Below are 21,647 nucleotides of genomic sequence, written 5' to 3' on the forward strand. Positions count from 1 at the left end.
TATTTCGCAAAGGAAGATCTCTCGCTGGGCAAAGGGATCATGACCGGACAATTTCAGTTTGTGCAGGTACCCTTTGTGGTTCGACTCCGGCGGTACCGCCGCCACACCTATTCCTGCATTATAACAGCCGTGTTAAGCGCTGCTGTGTTCTGGTTTGAAGGGAGATATACTTTTCCGAAGCGTTTTAGGTTAGTCCTCACGGGTAGCGGTGCATCTGTGGCCGACCTCAATCCTATCTGGGGTTAATTACAGATGTCCGTACTGTAATTAACCCCAGATAGGATTGAGGTCTGGTCTATATTATAAATGTCGCTCGTTGATATTCCATATAGAACAGGCTGTACCTGGAGGCGTTTATCGACGTGTTGCCTACTAAGGATTGAGGTCACCTTATATGTGAGTTGACATAACAGATAAAAATAAAAAGTAAATGATAATTTGGTGGTACGGAATTGTTATAGGCTGAGAATTTCTGAAAGACTATTTTATACAATCTATCTATAATCCTGATGGAATTTAAACCAATCCTAAGTACAGAATTTCGTAAAATGAAAGTACTATGTCGCTCTAATTCTTGTGACAGTTATTACAACATGGCTGGCAGGTACTAAACTGGTTTTACAACTAAACGGGCGAGTTGCAATGATATTATTACGAATTGCCCGCAGTTTTCAAGACAAAACTGTGACCGTTTTACTAGATAGATATTAGTGACTTGAAATAGTAAAGGTTTGCAGTTCGCCCACTGTAAGTTATGGTGCGCGTAAAACTGCTAGTCCAACGAATATAGAAATGAATCGCGTCATAGCAAATTGTATGACTACACCTGCTCGCTACAACTTCAGAGCGGACTAGCAGTTTGGCGAGAACTATATTACTATGGATATTTAATCTACTTCTTTTTTAGGGTTTCGTACACAAAGGGTAAAAACGGAACCGTATTACCAAGCCTTCGTTGTCTGTCTGTTACAGGTCTCTATATTCTGAACCGTAATATATAGACACTTTAATTTTTTACAGAGTATGTATAATGGTCGCTGCTATAAGACTTAATACTAAATTAAAAAAAATGCGGATTGCCCTACAAGAAACCGCTATATTTCGAACAATTTTTCTTCACTAATTAAGCCGTAATAGATAGACACCGAATGGTAAGTGGCTACTGCCGCCCATGGACATATGTATTTAACCCCAGATAGGATCAGATATTCTTAACTGAAGTCGGACACAGATGCACCGCTACCCCTGAGGACTACTCTGGAACGCCTCGGAAAAGACGTGTTACAATACTCTTTAAACCAGAACACAGCAGCGTTTAACACTGCTGTTATGAGGCAGAAATAGGTGGTGCCGCCGAAGTCGAAACAAAGGGTTCTACCACCTTCAAAACTACTTTACTTCTATCTTATAAAAAGTGTCTAAGGTTATTATGTATTTACGTGTGGTTAGTTACCATTCTGACCACGTTCTCAGCTACCCTTTGTTCAGTTCATTTGTATGCAAGCCACTTAAATTCCAAGTATTGATAAATATTTCTTTGTTTGGAGACCAAATTGATATTCAAATGCACATGCAATAAACAATGCTTTTTGGTTAAAAACCATACGAAAATGCGTATGGGTACAAATTTGTATACGTCAGAAGTTACTCTTCACTGGTATAATTCATCATCATCATCTCATTATTGTCCCAGTGCTGGGCACGGGTCTCCTCTTAGAATGAGATTAGGCCATAGTCCACCGCGCTTTCCAAGTGCGTATTGGTCGACTTCACATACCTTTGAGTTTTTTATAATAATCATCTCTCAGGTATGAAGGTTTCCTCAGGATGTTTTTCTTCACCGTTTTAGCAAGTGATAATTAATTTATAATACGCACATAAATTCGAAAAATCAGAGGTGCCTGGGATTTGAACCTCTTCTTTTCTTAACCACTAGGCTATCACTGCCTTGGTATACTTAATAAAATAATATTATGTGTTACGTAAGCGCACCCAACTTCGACCCACGTTAAAATAAATTTTGATCTATATTCCCAAAACAACCTTTATCTGCCTAATAACAGCAGTGTTAAGCGCTGCTGTGTTCAGGTTTTCAAGGTTGTAGTACACACTGTTCCGAAGCATTCCAGGTTAGTCCTCTAGAGTAGTGGCGGATTTGTCGCCGACCTCAGGTAGGAATCTGATTTTATCTGGGGTTAATTACAGATGTCCATGGCGTAAGCCACTTCAGATGTATGTTGACTTCCGACTTCGATAACACATATTTTGACTAAATATATTGACTTTTCCTCTTACTGAAATATATAGCCCAGAGGTTCTCAAATTTATTACGTCTATCTCCCACCTTAACAATCGATAATTTTCTAGCATCCGAAATGTTTCAACTGGATAATTGTACACAAATAAAAAAGATAATAATATATGAATGGAGGATAGTAGTTAGGTTTTTAATTTCAGTTTTAGTAGTTATAAAATTTGAAGTGTCTTATACGGTTCAAGAGATAGAGCCCTGTGACAGACGGACAGAGGGAAACACAGCAGACCCTTAGTAATAGGGTTCCATTTTTACTCTTTGGCTATGGAACCCTAAAAACTGAAATTAGCTATCGTCTCTAAAGCTTCTTCAGTACCTCCAAACTCTTCTCCCCGCAGGGCCTCCTCTGTGGCCCTTCAGGGCCTTTCTGTAACTCCACCGCCCTTAGGGCTACACTCTGAGAAACACTGATCTAGCCAGTTGCCAAAGTGGTATTGAGGTCGGCCATTGCTAAATTGTCTCTGATTTCGAATAAACCTGTTCATAAAAGGTTTTGTAAGTAAGTTATTGGTTTAGATTCGTTTAAAAGTAAATCAAGTTGCACAAAGGCACATGCCGACTTACATGCGTTCTAATTTAGTCTATACTAGTTATTGCCCGCGGCTTCGCCCGCGCTTAAAAGAAAATAATATAACATACTAACATACATATCTAAAACTGAAAATTCCTACCATCAATTTTGCTGAACAGACAGACAGACAGAGTTACTTTCGGAATTGTAATATTAGTAAGGAAAATTCCTACCATCAACTTTTCTAAAGATCATCACTTGATCAAATACATAGTTTACGATTCAATCCTTACTAATATCGATTAAAATAATCGATGTTTTGGGTCCAAAAGATCGATTCCCCGATTAATCGATCTAAGATCGTCATCCCTAGTTCCCGTGGGATTTCCGGGATAAAAACGATTCTATGTCCTTTCTCGGGTCTCTGACTATCTTTCTACAAAATTTCATTAAAATCGGTTCAGTGGTTTAGGCGTGAAGAAGAGACAACCAGACAGTCAGACAGAGTTACTTTCGGATTTATAATGTTAGTAAGGATTAGTAAGGATTCTGCAAACAGAAAGGTGGTACAATTTTAATTGGGCTTACTCCAGAAGCGCCACCGTCACACCTATTTCTGCCTTATAACAGCAGTGTAGCGCTGCAGTGTTCTGGTTTGAAGTGTGGTAACGGATATATGCTTATTAGAGGCGTTTTCAATTAGTTCTTAAAGTAGCAATCGTGGTAGATCTCAGGTAGGAATCTAATCTTACGTTAAGTTGATTACAGATGTTTATGGGCACTAGTTTCTTACCATTAGGTGGAGTGTTTGCTCATTTAACACTTAAGTAATGAACATTAGTTATGTTTGTCGTCAATCAATTATTATCCCACTATTGGGCACAGATCTCCACTCAAAGACGGGTTTAGGCCCTAGTCTACCGCGTAATTTGGAACAAGAATAAGGCTATGGTTTTTCCTGCCTGTCGTAAGAAGCGACTACTTATTAACAAAAAAATAAAACCGACTTCTACGTCACTACAAAGTAAAAAATAATTGAAATAAATGTTGGTTTAGTACATATATCTGAAGTTGGCGCTCAATGTATTTCGTTTGATAACGGCGTAAACAGCGTGTCCAATATGAGTGCCGACTTCAGGAATATGCACTAAACCAACATTTATTTCAATTATTTTTTTGGGAGCTCGAACCGCCCGGCCAGCGGCCCCGGGAAGGACGGCGGTATGTGTGGTCGCATACCGTCGTGTACCAGACTGTTTGGCGAGCGTCATGCTCACCTGGGTGGAGCCCGACGAGGCTAAGGTTGCGTTCCTTTGGAGATCCCGGAGTCCTCTACGCAGCGCTAAGGACGGCCACCGGCGGGATTTTAGTGCAGTAAGGGTCCCACATAACCCTGTGTCGCTCCCACGGCATCGGGTACCTTTTGAAGGTTTCCCCCTCGTAAAAAAAGGCTATCACTACTAGTTTACTTGTGTTATGACTATTTATTAGTTATACAGCAACAATGCACGTGCGAGTATGTCTCAACTTTCTCTCATAATATGCAATTACTTGCCATTACAATTGCGAAGTCACGATTTAAGTTAATTTATGCTCATTATTTTTGACGTTACATCAACTAAGAGATAGCCTAGTTGAAACGCCTCTCGATCTAGGGGTCCGAGGTTCATATCCCAGGCATTATATCTTCTAAAATAAGTGCCTGTTATAAATTAATTATCACGTTAATTGTGAAGCCAAATATCGTGAGAAATCTGTATACCTGAGAGATCAAAAAAAAAGATTTTCAAAGTTACGTGAAGTCTACCAATACGCACTTGTCCAGCGCGGTGGACTATGGCCTAATCCTTCTCATTCTGATAGAGACCTGTGCTCAACAGTGGGATTCTAATGGACTGACGCTGACATCTTTGATTTCAAAACTTGCAATATTAACTAGCCAACTTCATGGTATTAGTTTTTATTTACGAATTATTATTTAACATCTTATTTATTTGTACAAAGAGCAAGTTATATAGTATATAAGTACATGAAATTTAAAGTAAGAAAAGTAATAAATTTAATTAAACTATAAACTAAAAAAAAAGAAATTATTTAAGTTTTTATCTGTCGATTTTCAAAATAATCTGTACTAATTTTTCTCAAACGTCCCAAAAGGCTTCAACAATCAATTGACAACAATCTAGATCAATCTATTATTTACTACAATATCAATAACATTATGGACATAATAATCATATGAATATTGGACTTAACAATAGACGTTGTAGTACTTAATAATAGTTTGATCTACATTGATGTCTATCCATGTTTTACTTACCGAAGTTCAAAAAACAATGTATAATATAAAGAAATTTTCAAAAGTCGATCCTTGGCAAAACATGATAGGTTGAACAGCAATAACGGACCCAAAGGTGACAGACGGACAGACAGGTGGTAATATGGTCACAAGGTCACCCATATAGCGATGCCGAAACGGCCACCACTTGCCCCACAAAACCTTTTACGAAACGAATGTCCTCCAATCCATATATGAAAAGCACAACGTATTTGTCAACTCCTTTAGACAGGCACATATTTTTAATAGAGTTTGCAAGGTGGTAGAACCCTTTGTGGTTCGACGCCGGCGGCACCACCGCCACACCTATTTCTACCTAATAACAGCAGTAAGCGATGTTGTGTTCTGGTTTGAAGAGATTATAGGAGTAGCAAACGAGCATGACGTCCACATGTTGGTAAGTGGCTACTGCCGACCATGGACATCTTTAATCAACCCCAGATAGGATTAGATATTCCTACCTGAGGTGGGCCATAGATGCACCGCTACCCGTAAGGACTAAGCTGGAACGCCTCGGAAAAGAATGTCTCCCTTACAGACCCTTCAAACCAGAACACAGCAGCGCTTCACACTGCTGTTATTAAGCAGAAATAGGTATGCCGATGCATCTGTGGTAGACATTTTGTAATTCCAACTTATCTGGAGTTGATTACAGATGTCCATGGGCGGCAGTAGCCACTTACATCAGGTGGACTGGATTCTCGTTTGCTACTTTATCTAATATTACCTATAAAAAAAATATTTTTATGTACTTGTTGTTTTAGCAATAAATTACTGATTACTGATTGAAAAAAAATTTAGTCAACGCGTTGTACTTAGCCAACCTAAGCCCATTTCACTATGAGAGGAGCCACGTGCCCAGCAGTGGGACAATGGTTATTAGCTGGTAAAGTCCGCGCCAAACATCCAGTCCGCTCTGAAGTTGTTGCGCTCAGGTATAGCCAGAGAGTCAATGCGGTCGAACACAACTACAAGCATATACTCCGTAGCAAAAGTAAGTGCACACTAACGCAGCTATGTACCCGCGGGCGAGAGGCGCAGCGGAGGGTGCGGGGGGCCCGCGCTGTCTTCGACCCGCTAATATCTACAATTTGCTATTGTAACGCAACTCATTACTATATTCAGTACCCTTACCATGAGTTTTTACGTCTTGACAAATATTACTGTTTTGGTATTTGTTTACGTATTTGCCCATACAATTTCCAATCAGCGCCCCTAGCGGATTATATCAGAACTATAGTGTCAGTAACGTAACATTAAATGTCTAAATTGACATATGGCGCTTTATGTTTGTCTCTCTTTTTTGCGAACATGTGAGTAGACAAAAATACTTGAGCACTTATTGTAACGTTTACTCAGTCTACTAAGCAAACGGAACAGAATAATGGATTGAGTAAACGTAACGTAAAATTGTGGGATGTTTTGAAAACTCATGGTAAGGGTACAAAGCGGAGTACACTTGGCGTGGACTATACTACAAACCCGTTTTCATCACTGGATCAGCATGGGGCAATATGCTCCAGACCTCCAAACATAAGCAGACAATATTAACTAATTAGTCAACTAGAAACTAACTCAGTAGCTAATGCTTTCTGATCACGTAACGAATACAGTTGCGTAGCGACGGCGACGTGACCAGAATCGAACCCGCGACCCACTTGCGTAGACAGTTGTAATATTTGGGTATTACTTGCAATATATAATCAGTTTTTCGTAATCAGTGATGTGTGAATTAAAATTCATGTTCGAAGGTAGAACCCTTTGTAGTTAAACTCCGGCACCACCGCCACACCTATTTCTGTTATAACAGCAGTGTTAAGCGCTGCTGTGTGTTTGAAGAGTGCGGTAAGAGAGACATACTTTTCCGAGGCGTTCCAGCTTAGTCCTCAAGGGTAGCGGCGTATCTAAGGCCGACTTCAGGTAGGAATATATAATTCTATCCGGGGTTAATTATATATGTCAATTAATGGCAGCAGTCACTTACCATCAGATGGACTGAATGTCCGTTTGCTACTTCTATATCCATCATCATCATCTTCATCGATCCATTATTGTCCCACTGCTGGGCACGGGTCTCCTCTCAGAATGAGAAGGATTAGGCCATAGTCCACCGCGCTGGCCAAGTGCGTATTGGTAGACTTCACATACCTTCGAAACCTTTTATTTTAAGATGTTTTCTTACGATGTTTTGATTCACCGTTTAGGCAAGTGGTAATTAATTTCAAATACGCACATGAATTTGAAAAATCAGACGCCTGGGATTTGAACCTCGGACCCCTCGATCAAAACGCCGAGTTTCTTAACCACTAAGCTATTACTGCTGAAAAATCTCCCTACAATTTTATATAGTTATGTGACTTAGTTAATTAGTTAGGATTCTACAAGGCACTTAATTAACTACTCATTTACTTATAAAACGTTTAAAAAATCTAGTGCATTGCGAAGAAATCCGCGTGCATCTAGCTAAATAGGTCTTGGAATGTTCTAGATGATTTAGATTCCGTGATAATTATAAGTGTGTATGATATTAACACCTGCATGATAATAATAATTACGACGATTTTATAATTAGGAGTAGCAGGTGGTAGAACCCTTTGTGGTTCGACTCCGGCGGCACCACCGCCACACCTATTTCTACCTAATAACAGCAGTGTTAGGCGCTGCTGTGTTCCAGTTTGAAGGGTGTGGTAAGGGAGACAGACTTTTCCGAGGCGTTCCAGCTTAGTCCTCAGGGGTAGCGGCGCATCTGTGGCCGACCTCAGGTAGGAATATCTAATCCTATCTGGGGTTGATTACAGTCGTCCATGGGCGGCAGTAGCCACTTACCATCAGGTGGACTGCATGCTCGTCTGCTACTCTTATATTATAAAAAAAAAGCAGACAAGCATGAAGTCCATCTGATGGCAGGTGGTCAGGGCCATATGGACTTATTAGGGTTCCGTACAGTGTAAAAACGGAACCCTATTACTAAGACTTCGCTGTCAGTCCGTCTGTCACAGGGCTCTATCTCCGGAACCGTAATTGATAGACACATAGATTAGTAAAGATTACTCACTCCTAACAAGAAAATGTACCCAGTTTTGAGAATTGAAATAGTTGCGTAAAAAAGTTTTGCCACGTCTCCGTGCTAAAATATCCCTAAAGTATTTGAAATTATTATTATAAATTATTTAATTATCATGTAAATTACGCAGTATTAGTTATTTATTCGTAAATTTTCTCTAAAAATGTTTTTATTTGTCAAGAATTCAAAAAAAGAACTTACTATAATAAGCCATTTGCGGCTTCATTCAATTTCAAGGCGGCAAAGTATCTTTACTAATCTATGGATAGACACTTGAATTTTTTACAGAGTATGTATAAAGGCCGCTATAAAAACAAATACTAAAAATAAAAAATAAGTTGAAAATAAATGGGAGTCGCCATAGAAGAAAACGCTATTTCTCGACGTTTTTCGCTTTATCTATTGAACCGTAATAGGTAGACAGTTCAAATGTTCACAAAGCATTTACTTCAGTGGCTGCTATAATAACAAATACTAAAAATAAAAAAAATGAAAAGTTCGACTTGCACTTGGCCAATTATTTATAATATAGGAGTAGCAGACGAGCATGCAGTCCACCTGATGGTAAGTGGCTACTGCCGCCCACGGACATATGTAATCAACCAGATGTGGTTAGATTCCTACCTGAGGTCGCCGACAGATGCGATGCTACCAGACTAAGTTGGAACAGCTCAAATAAGTATATCTCCCTTACCACATCCTTCCAACACATTAGCACTTAACACTGCTGTTATTAGGCAGACATAGGTGTGGCGGTGGTGCCGCCGGAGTCGAACCGCAAAGAGCTTGACCACATTGAAAGGTACTAAGACAAAAACATAAGGCCTTCACCCTCAACCCTTAAGGTAGCAACGCACCTATTGCTAATCTCAGGTCTAAATCCTATCTGGAATTAAATACCCTTAGTACCCTTAGTATGAGTTTTTACAAAAAATACTGTTTTTGTATTTGTTTACGTATTTCCCCATACATTTTCAATCAGGGATTAGCGGACTGTATCATAACTGATTGGAAAATGTATGGGAAAAACGTAAACAAATCAAAAAACAGTCATTTTTGCAAAAATGTAAAACCTCATACTAAGGGTTCAGATGTCGAACTTCAAAACCTAATTACAAGGGCTACGTCTCTTCGTATTGACTTACAGAACCCTAACACTACATTAGAAATGTTTAAGCACTTATCAGATTAACTTTACAATAATAATCAACAAAGTACCTATCATCATTAATGATAACAAATAATGAAGTTAATGACGTCACTGCGTTATTAATCATTAGCAGAGAAAGTGGGCACTGAGCTGGCACACTGCGTGTCCATTGCCACGCGTGATACAGTGCAACGACATCAAGAAATATACTTTTGTTATTAAATTGTAGCACGAGCTAGGCAGTGATAGCCTAGTGGTTAAGAAACTCGGCCTCTCGACCGAGGGGTCCGAGGTTCTCCCAGGCACGCCTGATTTTTCGTAATTATGTGCGTATTAGAAATTAATGATCACTTGCTAAAACGGTGGAGAACATCGTGAGGAAACCTGCATACCTGAGAGATTTATAAAAAATCTTAAATGTATGTGAAGTCTACCAATACGCACTTGTCCAGCGCGGTGGACTATGGCCTAATCTAAGTGGGACAGTAATGGGTTGTTGATGATATGCCACGATACGTTACTTTCATATCGTGCCGTGTCTTATCTTTAGCATTTTTTTGTAATAATTTCACTTACTCGTCTACAACCTAATGTAGAAACTGAAAGTTTTGAAGGTCCTACCACCTAATGCCTCATAACAGCAGTGTCAAGCGCTGCTGTGTTCTGGTTTGAAGGGTGTGGTAAGGGAGACATACTTTTCCGAATCTTTCCAACTTAGTCCTCAGGTAGCACACATGTGGCCGATCTTAGATAGGAATCTAATCTTATCTGGGGTTCATTACAGATGTCCATAGGCAGCAGTAGCCACCATCATGTGGATTCATCCTATTTTTAAATTATACAAAAAAAACTTATAAAGACAATTTTCTATAATTCCATTCCAAGTGGAAAGTATTCTCGTTTAATACTTCTATATTAACAAGTAATTAATTAAAAAATCAAAAAACCCGACTGCACTATAAAAGGTAAAGTAGAATTTCCAAAAACGGTGAAATAGGCGTTTTATTATTTTTATCCAGAAAACCAAATACTCATTCATTGAAGGTATCTGCTTCAAAATCAAAAGATGTTCAAGCAATATTATCCTATTTTATCCTCGTAGTGCTCATTTACGCTATATGAGTACCTATGAGTAAAATTTCGAGCACTCTAAAGTTCAGCGGTTTTCCTTTGCGTTGATCTTTATCACAGCAACACCACTCATTTAGCCAGACAGTCATCTCAATGTGTTTTATATATGTATATATTATATAATGTATGTGTAATATCTTTTAAGTTCCTTTATTTTGATATCCTACTCGATAGATTTGGTTCACTTTTTTTAAAACGTGTTACTATTTCGCAAGAACAATCCACCATTTACGCTCCATAAAATATATAACTTGTGTAATTCAAAGTTCCGTTCATTATTTTACCTCGTAATGGATAGAATTTCATTATTTTTATCCAATAAGCCAAATACAATATTTCATAGTGTTTGCTTCAAAATTGACGATTGTTTAAATGAACTTTTTACCCTTATTTTACCCTCTACGAGGTTAATTTTTCGGATGGGGATAAATAGGTGTGTCCTTGTTCCTATCCAGAAAGCCAAATACTAAATTTTATAGTAGTTGCTTCAAAATTTAAGGATTTCAAAAAAACTGTTTTTCCCTATTTTACCCTCTTAGGGGCGGAATTTCCAAAAAAAATTCTTAGTATTTATTTACGCTATATAGCAAACCCATGTGCAAAATTTCAGAACTCTAAGTTGAGCGGTTTTGGCTGTACGTTGATTTCTGAAAAATGAAAAAGTCATTTAATTAGTCAGTCAGTCAGCCATCTTGCTGTTTTATATATATACAAATATATTTTTATAATCTACGTTTAATTTACTTTCATTTGATACCCCACTCGATATGTTCGGTTAACTTTTTTTTTGAAATGTGTTACTATTTCGCGCCAAAAAATCGCCCTTTTGATTATTTTTTTCTAACACCTATCTAAGGACACTCGGGTCATTGAGATGAATATAATGACACATTAACTGTCGAAATTTATCCAGCCGTTTGTAAGATCGGATCAAATAAAGAAAGACAAACATACAAGATACGCGCGAAAAACATAACCCTTCCTTGGCAGTCGGGTAAAAAAAATCAAGAACAATTTTCTGTATTTCAAATCCACTCCGCAGTGGAGCCGTTTATAACCAATTCAATTTCCTTTCCGTGCAACAATGCAAGGTAACAGTAACTCACAATTGTTATAAAACAGTGTATTCGCGAATGAATGGGAAGTACATACACTGATGTTGTTTGAAGCAGCTAATAGTGATGTGAGAACGAAAAATCGATTAATAAATAATCGTTTTTTTTCTCGAAATAAATCGATTATAAAAAATGTTTTTTTTCTGAAATAATCGATTTATGAAACTGAATTATGAATTTAAAGGCAATAAGAATCGGGATAAAAAAAAACATTTTTAATAATACCTATTTAAAATTAAATGGCAAAAAAAAACGCATGACATTTTCTTTCTAATTTGAAGTTGTATTAAGGCAGGGTAGCGCAAAAATCGAAAATAATCGATTAATTAAAAATACTCGATTTTTAAACGATCAATCGTTATCATTTTAAAAATCGATTATTACACAAAAGTAATAGATTTTTTTAAAGATCCGTAGCGTAGAGTTTGACTTGCACTTGGGCATTTTTGAATGTGTTTTCGAGCCATATACATAGATAAGTAAAGATTACTCACTCCTAACAAGAAAATGTACCCAGTTTTGAGAAATGAAATAGTTGCGTAAAAAGTTTTGTCACGTCTCCGTGCTAAAATGTCCCTAAAATATTTGAAATAAGTATTTATTTATCACGTAAATTACGCAGTATTAGTTATTTATTCGTAAATTATCTCTAAAAATGTTTTTATTTGTCAAGAATTCAAAAAAAGAACTTACTAAAATAAGCCGTTTGTGGCTTCATTCAATTTCAAGGCGGCGAAGTATCTTTACTAATCTATGGCCATATAATAATAAATTAATTAATGTTTAGATTCTACACTGATGTTCCTGTCCACATATCTCGTAAACTATGTACATTGTATGTATATAGTAATAGTAAAAGCAGTCCGCAAGGTCGGTTTGTCTGTGCAAGGTGACCGACCCTACAAGCCTGTTTCCAAAGGAATTTTGTTTACTGCATTGCTAACCTCGTAGGTATTTTCGAAATGGCAACTCGGCCGGTTCGAGGTTCAAATCCCAGGCATGCATCTCTGATTTTTCAATTATTTTTATTACAAAATAATGAATAAATTAATGATCCCTTGCTATGGGAAAAACATCGTGAGGAAACCTGAGAAATCTATAAGTGTTTTCAAAGGTATGTGAAGTCGGTAGACTTCGGTAGAATTGGTAAATTTTCACTTGGCCAAAGCGGTGGACTATGGCCTAATTCTCATTATGAGGGGAGACCCGTGCCCAGCAGTGGGACAATAATGGGTTGATGATGATGATTTTCGAAATTAAAAGTAGAATATAGTACGCACAGTATATTTTTTAATCGTTATGTGCAAGTCGCATAGAAATAGATTCAGTATTTTATTACGAATACACAGACAAAAATATATCCTAGGAAGGTGGTAGAACCCTTTGTTCGACTCCGGCGGCACCACCGCTACACCTATTTCTACCTAATAACAGCAGTGTCAGGCGCTGCTGTGTTCCGTTTTAAAGGGTGTGGTAAGGGAGCCAGACTTCCGAGGCATTCCAGCTTAGTCCTCAGGGGTAGCGGCGCATCTGTGCGCGGCCTCAGTTAGGAATATCTAATCCTATCTGGGGTTTAATTACAGATGTCCATGGGCGGCAATAGCCACTTACCATCAGGTGGACTGCATGCTCGTCTGCTACTCTTATATTATATAAATAAAAAAATATCCTATACACTTAAGTTAAGCATAACTAAAATCATTTTGAAATTCCAGATGGATTTTTCCATTTTATTACGCTGCTATGCTAGACGGGGGGATATTTTTCGGATGTATTTTTTGGTACTTCTTGTAGCCCAAACGGCTTGACGGATTAACATATGAGGTGTCGTTGGATTCCTCTAAATTGTGGGAGTGACAGACTATATTTAAAGAAAAATATCAAATTCAAATATATTTATTTGCAAGGGTAAAACATAAGGTAAAAGTATTTAGTTCGCCATGTTCCAGATGTGTTTTGTGTTTATTATATAAAGGTTTTGTTCAAGTATTTATTGTATTTTTGTATTGTTTCAGTTAACACAGTTATGAAGCGGTCACGGCACAGATGGCTGGGGTGTGGCGTTTTTTGTAAGTATTTCTACTTTTTCAAATGTAATCAGATTTCAGGAGGTGGTAGAACCCTTATAAATAAACTAACCCTTATATATAAATAAAAAAATGTTAAGGGTGAACAACCCTTATCACTTAGGGGTATGAAAAATAGATAGTAGCCAATTCTCAGATCTACTGAATATGCATATAAAATTTGGTGAAAATCTGTAAAGCCGTTTCGGAAGAGTACGGTAACTAACATTGTGACACGAGAATTTTATATATAAGATAGGTATAAGCAAATATCAAAACCCACTGATTACAAATAAGGAAAAACTTCTAAAAATCTATTTTCAATCGGCATTTGAGTGAAGGTCGTGGTATTTGACCGTCATGACACCAGTTGTGTGGTCATTGCTAGGACAGTGTCAAAATATTTGTTTTAACTTATTTAAGTGGTTTTAACTTATTTCGAAGTTATTAAAATAAGCCTTTTTAGGGTTCCGTTGCTAAAGGGTATAAACAGAACCTTATTACTAAGGTTCCGCTCGTTTTTAGGGTTCCGTACTCAAAGAGCATAAAACTGAACTCTATTTCTAAGCCTCTAATGTCTGTCCGTCTGTCACAGGGCTCTATGACTTGAACCGTAATAGATAAACACTTGATTTTTTACAGAGTATGTAGGTATGAAAGCAAATACTAAAAAAAAATTGAAAATAAGTGGGATCTGCCATACAAAAACTGCTATTTTTTTAGTGTTTTTCTTTATCTATTAAACCGTAATAGGTAGACAGTTCAAATTTTCACAATTCATTTACTTTTACGGCTGCTATAACAAATACTTAAAATAAAAAAATAAAATATATTATTGTCATTACAACATAAAACAGAATGATTTGGTACGGAACCCTCAGTTTGCGAGTTCGACTCGCATGTGTCATTTTGTTTTCTCTTGGATTTATATCCATTTTTAAATTTCGATTCTTAAGTAAATACATAACATTTTTGTATTTTGTTTAGGATTCAAGGTTGAGTGGTCACCAGTTGTGGTCGTTAGAACTTGGCACAATGTCAAATTATTTGTACTAACCGACTTTTTTCTAAGTATTTCTTGTTTTTCGATTCAATCTATAACATTTTATTAAGGATTCAACACGTCGGTCTGTTTTCAAAGGATTTATTATATACCTACTTTACTTAATCTTATTGTAAAATACTTATCAATATTACAAATTTACAAAATTAGACCCTACAAAGTAGTGTAAAATCAGACTTTTATTTTGAAATCAAATGTAATAAACTAATAAGCAGAAGGTTTTATAAAATATTTTTTAGGAAAAATTATAAACCTTAAATTTATAGACATTACTGAAAATTTTCAGGCGATAATTATTTAATATAATTTGTTTTAAATCTAAGAGAAAATGTAACAAAAAAATGATTTCTTTCTTTGAGAAAAGGTGTATGAAATCTATTAATTCCCTCTTGTGCACCATTCAGCCAAATGTCTGAATACTTGTCATTCTAAAAGACCTATGCCCAGCAGTGGGACAGTAATAGGTTGATGATATAACCATAGATAAGTATAGATATCTCACCGCCTTGTAATCGAAGGAAGCCATTAAATGGCTTATACGGCTGACAATTCTGTCTCCCATTTAATGGCTGTCATGATGTAATTTACACGGAACAATGCCGATATGCGCAGTTAAGTGGTGCAAAAACAAGAAATCGAAGCAAAAGTGCGGAGAAAAACATCATTTCATTCGTAAATGATCTAAAAACTATTTTTTAATGTTTTTCAAACACGAAAATGGATGACAGTGACAATTTCAATTGTCAGAACTTGTTAGGTTCTTGTTAGGAGTGAGTAATCTTTACTAATCTATGGATATAACATGGAAAATCTCAATCCATTTGGCGGCCATCTGCCAGATTATGCATAAAAAGATATTTAAATGCGAAGACCTTTACAAAGTATTTACATAACATACCTACTTATTATGAAAAACACGTTTTTCATTATGTATTTATGATTAACTATGTTTTTACCGTGGTTTCGTCTGCGTTTATTTTTTTGTCAGGAGTCTTAATAAAAATCATTATTTTTATTTTATTTAAAGAAATCATATTAGATTACATTTATAATTTTAGATTATTTTCCTAACTATTAAATATCACATTAAGCTATCGCTAATTCAGAAATTATTCAATAATAATCCTTTATATTCATAATAGAATTTAACATTTCCAATTTAAAACATCCTTCTTAATTAATAAGCGGAATTATAATTAAACAACATAGCGACTTATCCTTACTAATATTATAAATCCGAAAGTAACTCTGTCTGTCTGTCTGTTTGTTTCATCTTCACGCCTTAACCACAGAACCGATTTTAATGAAATTTTGTAAAAAGATAGTCTGAGACCCGAGAAAGGACATAGGATTGTTTTTATCCCAGAAATCCCACGGGAACTAGGGATGGCTATCTAAGATCAATTAATCGGAGAATCGATCTTTTGGGCCAAAAAGTCGATTATTTTAATCGATATTAGTAAGGATTGAATCCTAAACTATGCATTTGATCAAGAGATGATCTTTAGCAAAGTTGTTGTCCATGAGCCCACGAAGGTTTCAAAGTTGGTACGACAAGTTTTCGCCAGATGGTGCCAATTTCCTTCCAATGAAGGTACGAATTTTCAGTTTTATGTATGTTTTATCTATGTCATATTATTTTCTTTTAAACGCGGACGAAGCCGCGGACAAAAACTAATACTTAGAATATAAGTACTGAATTTTCACTAAAACAATTTTAACCATGTAACCTACCTATATGAACTTAAACTTTAAAGTAAAATTACAACTAAAATATGAAAGACACCAAAGTTAAAGCAATTATAGAAAAAGTGTCAAAAAGAATTATATTGAACAAAATAATACTATTTAAAAACCGGTAAATAATATGAAGAAGCGTTTGACCTTTCAACATACAAACCTACTTTTAGCTTATTTTACTTTTAGCTTATTATATAATAATAGCGATAACAAAAGAAAATCGTACATAATTAGTCTGATTTATTATTCTGTTATTGATAATTCATTTTACCGGTTTATCTAGTATTCTAGTATTGTATGTCATAGTAATAAAAATCGTATAAATATATTTCCATAAAATAACCATAAACATAGATGATATGTCCTTATTTTTATGAAATACGAGCTTTGATGTAATCTTATATATAAAATTCTCGTGTCACAATGTTAGTTACCGTGCTCCTCCAAAACGGCTTTACCGATTTTCACCAAATTTTATTTGCATATTCAGTAGGTCTAAGAATCGGCTACTATCAATTTTTCATACCCCTAAGTGATAAGGGTTGTTCACCCTTGACATTTTTTATTTATATGGCAACACAACGTTTGCCGGGTCAGCTAGTCTTGTACTCGTATATAAAATTCTCGTGTCACAATGTTAGTTACCGTACTTCTCCGAAACGGCTTTACCGATTTTCACCAAATTTTATATGCATATTCAGTGGGTCTGAGAATCGGCTACTATATATTTTTCATACCCCTAAGTGATAAGGGTTTTTAACCTTTACCCTTAACATTATTTTTTAAATTTTTGAACAATTGTTTTGCTTATATTTTTTTATGATGTGGCATTAAAAAATACGTACAGTCATAAATTTTTGCCTTTTTATAACCCCTAATTTTTATTGCCATTTCAGTCATTTCATTATTTTTATACCGCTCAATGTTAGATTTTTTTCATATGGCAACACAACGTTTGCCGGGTCAGCTAGTAATAGATATTATTAGAAATAGCATAACAAATAACCATTTAAATTGACCTCCCAAATATAAGGCGACGAGAACAAAGCCGAGGTCAAGCTGTATCATTGGTTCTGGTTTACTCATATTAATAAAATAAATTGCACATTTTAAGTGACTCTAAAAGCTTTTAAACTAAATAAGATTCACTAATATAAATGAATGTTTGTCTATAAAATACGCTTTCTACACTCACAGCCCCACACTAGGATTCCCAGTCGTGGGTGCCATGGACACACACATAGACAAATACACAAACCCTGTCCCTGTAGTTTCGGGACCAGAATAGGGCTACGGTATCCCCTGCCTGTCGTAAGGGGCAAAAAAGGGGGCTTCCTGGGTTGCGGGCGGCAAGAGTGGATAGCTCGAACCGCCCGGTAAGCGACCCCGGGAAGGACGACGGTATGTATGGTCGCATACCGTCGTACGCACCAGACGGTGTGGCGAGCGTCAAGCTCACCTGGGCAGAGCCCGACGGGGCAACGCGCTAAGAGGACTCCGGTTGCGTTCCTTTGGAGATCCCGGAGCCCTCTACGCAGCGTCGAGGACGGCCACCGGGGGGGTTTTAGTGCGGTAAAAATCCCACATAACCCTGCGTCGCTCCCACGGCGCCGGGTACCTTTTGAAGGTTTCCCCCTCGTAAACAAAAAAAAAAGAAAAAGGATTCCCAGTCGTGGGTGCCATGGACACACATAGACAAATACACAAACACCCAAACCCAGAAACAGAAACGTAAATCATTTAGATTTCTGTCTGGCCGGGGATCGAACCCGGGACCCACTGCGCGTCAGACCAGTATGGTGACGCTCCGCCCAGCGGGTCGTCTATATATCCTTTATAGAATCGTAAACCATGCATTTGATCATGTGATGATCTTTAGCAGAGTTTTGCATGAGCCCCCGAAGGTTTCAGAGTTGGTACGACCAATTTTCGACAGATGCCATCTTCAAATTTATTTTAGTTGGTGGCATATTGATATATAATATAAGACATATTGATATATATATATATATATATAGTCCTCTATATAATATAATCTTATTATTTAAGTATTATATAATTATCTTTATAAAGAAGTTATATAACTCTAATAGTCAATAAGGTCAAAAAATTTCCGGTCATGCTTCACACACGTGTGAAATTATAATAATAAAATGCCAAGTGCGAGTCGAACTCACACACAGGGTTCCGTACTACCAAATGTGAAAATTTGAACTGTCTACCTATTACGGTTCAATAGTTCAACAGCGAAAGACGCTGAAAAATAGCGGTTTTTTGCTTGGCCCCATTTATTTAGAAGATTTTATTTTTATTTTTAGTATTTTACTAGTTTTTGCCCGCGGCTTCGCCCGCGTTTAAAAGAAAATAATATAACATACTAACATACATAAAACTGAAAATTCGTACCTTCAACTTTGCTAAAGATCATCACTTGATCAAATGCATAGTTTACGATTCAATCCTTACTAATATCGATAAAATAATCGATGTTTTGGGTCCAAAACATCGATTCACCGATTAATCGATCTTAGATCGCCATCCCTAGTTCCCGTGGGATTTCCGGAATAAAAACTATCCTATGTCCTTTCTCGGGTCTCAGACTATATTTGTACAGAATTTCATTAAAATCGGTTCAGTGGTTTGGGCGTGAAAAAGAGACAACCAGACAGACGGACAGACAGAGTTACTTTCGGATTTATAATATTAGTGAGGATTACGGCGACTACCACTATACATATTCAGTGAAAATTTCAAATGTCTATTTATTACGGTTCCAGAGATAGAGCCCTGTGACAGACGGTCTGACGGACGGACAGCGGAGGCTTTAATAGCTTTCCGTTTTTACCCTTTGGGTACGGAACCCTAAAAATAATGAGCATATTTAGATTGAGTCAACATTATCAGGTTTTTAGTAAAGTTTTTCAAAGTTTATGAACTTTGCAAATGGTATAATTATTTGCATATCGCACATATGGCATTTAGACAGGTCCTTGACTTATAAGACATCTTGAGATGAATCAAAAATACATTATAAAGTCATTTATAGCTATATTAAATACTAGTTGTCCTCTTCAAACGGTCAAAGGTTATTTTTTATACGTTTAACCTAATTTTAAGCGAATGTTTGGTCAAATATTGTTCAAATATCGAGACTTGGTTTCATTAGTGTTATTTATGCACTTTGATACAACTTTGCACCTTTATACAACATTTATTTATTATATACTGGCCGAATATAGACGAATAAGTACGAATATGAAAGTACATACACAAATTAGAGGCGAATAGCTACAGGTATACACAGTGAATTTTTCAAATGGGCCTTCAATAATCCGAATCTATAAGGATTAGCGAAAAAAAACTAAAATTAAAAAAAAAAGTGGTAATTTTGGAGGTACGGAACCCTCCGTTGCAAGTTCGACTTGCACTTGGCCAATTACTTTTTCTTCGAAAATTTGACCGTCATTTTAGTATCAAATCTAACGTTTGTTATTCATCATTACTATCATCATCATCATCAACTCATTACTGTCCCACTGCTGGTCACGGGTCTCCTCACAGAATGAGAAGGATTAGGCAGTAGTCCACCGCGCTGGCCAAGTGCGTATTGGTAGACTTCACATACCTTTGAGATTTTTTTTTATAAATCTTACAGGTATGCAAGATTCCTCGCGATGTTTTCCTTCACCGTTTAGCAAGTGATAATTAATTTCTAATACGCACATAACTTTGAAAAATCAGACGTGCCTGGGATTTGAACCTCGGACCCCTCGATTGAGAGGCCGAGTTTCGTAACCACTAGGCTATCACTGCTTTTATATATTCTAGTAATTGATCGTTTACTATTAAATCAAAGCTATTTTAGAAGGTTTTTCTCAAAAACGATTCCAACAATAACACCATATCGTTTAGTCGTGAAATGTTTTTGGGTCACCCGCGAAGCCTTCATATTTAATTTAAACTGAAGATGGGAATAAACAGTGCATTGTCTATACATATAAATATCAATTGCTGTTCGTTAGTTTCGCTAAAACTCGAGAACGGCTGGACCTATTTGTCTAATTTTAGTTTACAATAATTTGTGGAAGCCCAGGGAAGGTTTAAAAGGTGAGTAAATATGAAATATATTTCATAAATAGATTCTGAGAGGCGGTACAAAGTTTGCCGGGTCAGCTAGTAATATATAAATATATATTATATTTCGGTATGTTTGTTTGTATGAAATGTATATAAATGGTAGACGAAATAGTAATAAAACAAATTTACCAATTAATTAATTAATAGTTAGTTTAGAGGTTAAACTTTTTGATGTTCGACCCCGGCACCATCGTCACACCTATTTTTGCCTTGAATATATTGAATGTTATAACAGGCGATACTTGACAGAGACTAGAAATCTTAATGCGATCGTCGGTGGCAAAGGATCGATTGAATATTGACAACAGGCGATAATAGAAAGATATTAGAAATTATCTTATTGCGATCTTCGGTTGGCAAAATGCTAGATTGAATAATGATAACAGGCGATACTAGAAAGAGACAAGTAATTATCAAATTATTAAATTATTTTTGGTATGCAAAATTTGGATAGATTGATTATTGATAACAAGCGATACTAAAAAGAGACTATAAATTATCTTATTGCGATCTTCGTTTGGTAAAATTACTAAAAAAACTGGACATTATTTTATTGCAATATTTGCAATTATTGATAGGCAAAGATAATAATGCGCGATTCCAAAACTAACAAATTGCGATCTTTGTTAAACAAAATATAGATTGAATATTAACATCGGTATGTAACCAGAGTCGCAGGTAGCGCTAGTCAACAAGTGAACGTCCCATTTATCCTTCACTCGTGAATGTTCGGATCGGAATAATTATGAGATTGTACTGAGATCGTGTAAATAATATGGTTAGGTACTGCCATATTGTACCGTTAGAATAACTGTATTAAATTTAAGGGCGAAAGGATTTTTATGCGAATGTGTATAGGTATGTGTGTGTGTATGTTTTATTTTTTTCTGAGGGGTAAAATACTATTACGTATCATAGGGTCTTTTTTTATAATATAATAGTAGCAGACGAGCATGCAGTCCACCTGATGATAAGTGGCTACTGCCGCCCATGGACATCTGTAATAAACCCCAGATAG

General features: G+C 36.4%; 1 protein-coding gene across 10 annotated transcripts in view; it reads left to right on the forward strand.

Annotated features, from left to right (window-relative positions):
* Positions 1-21,647, forward strand: part of LOC140748782 (uncharacterized) — a 67,477-nt gene that overhangs the window by 33,137 nt on the left and 12,693 nt on the right. For all 10 annotated transcript variants that reach the window (XM_073081662.1, XM_073081672.1, XM_073081667.1 and 7 more), the window contains one exon: positions 13,639-13,692. In XM_073081662.1, the coding sequence (XP_072937763.1) occupies positions 13,650-13,692 (43 nt within the window). In that variant the 5' untranslated portion in view covers positions 13,639-13,649. The remainder of the gene's footprint in view (positions 1-13,638; positions 13,693-21,647) is intronic.

This window comes from Epargyreus clarus, unplaced genomic scaffold (assembly GCF_041222505.1).
Source record: "Epargyreus clarus isolate Ecla_fem2 unplaced genomic scaffold, WU_Ecla_fem_2.2 ptg000016l, whole genome shotgun sequence".
Taxonomy (NCBI): Eukaryota; Metazoa; Arthropoda; class Insecta; order Lepidoptera; family Hesperiidae; genus Epargyreus; species Epargyreus clarus.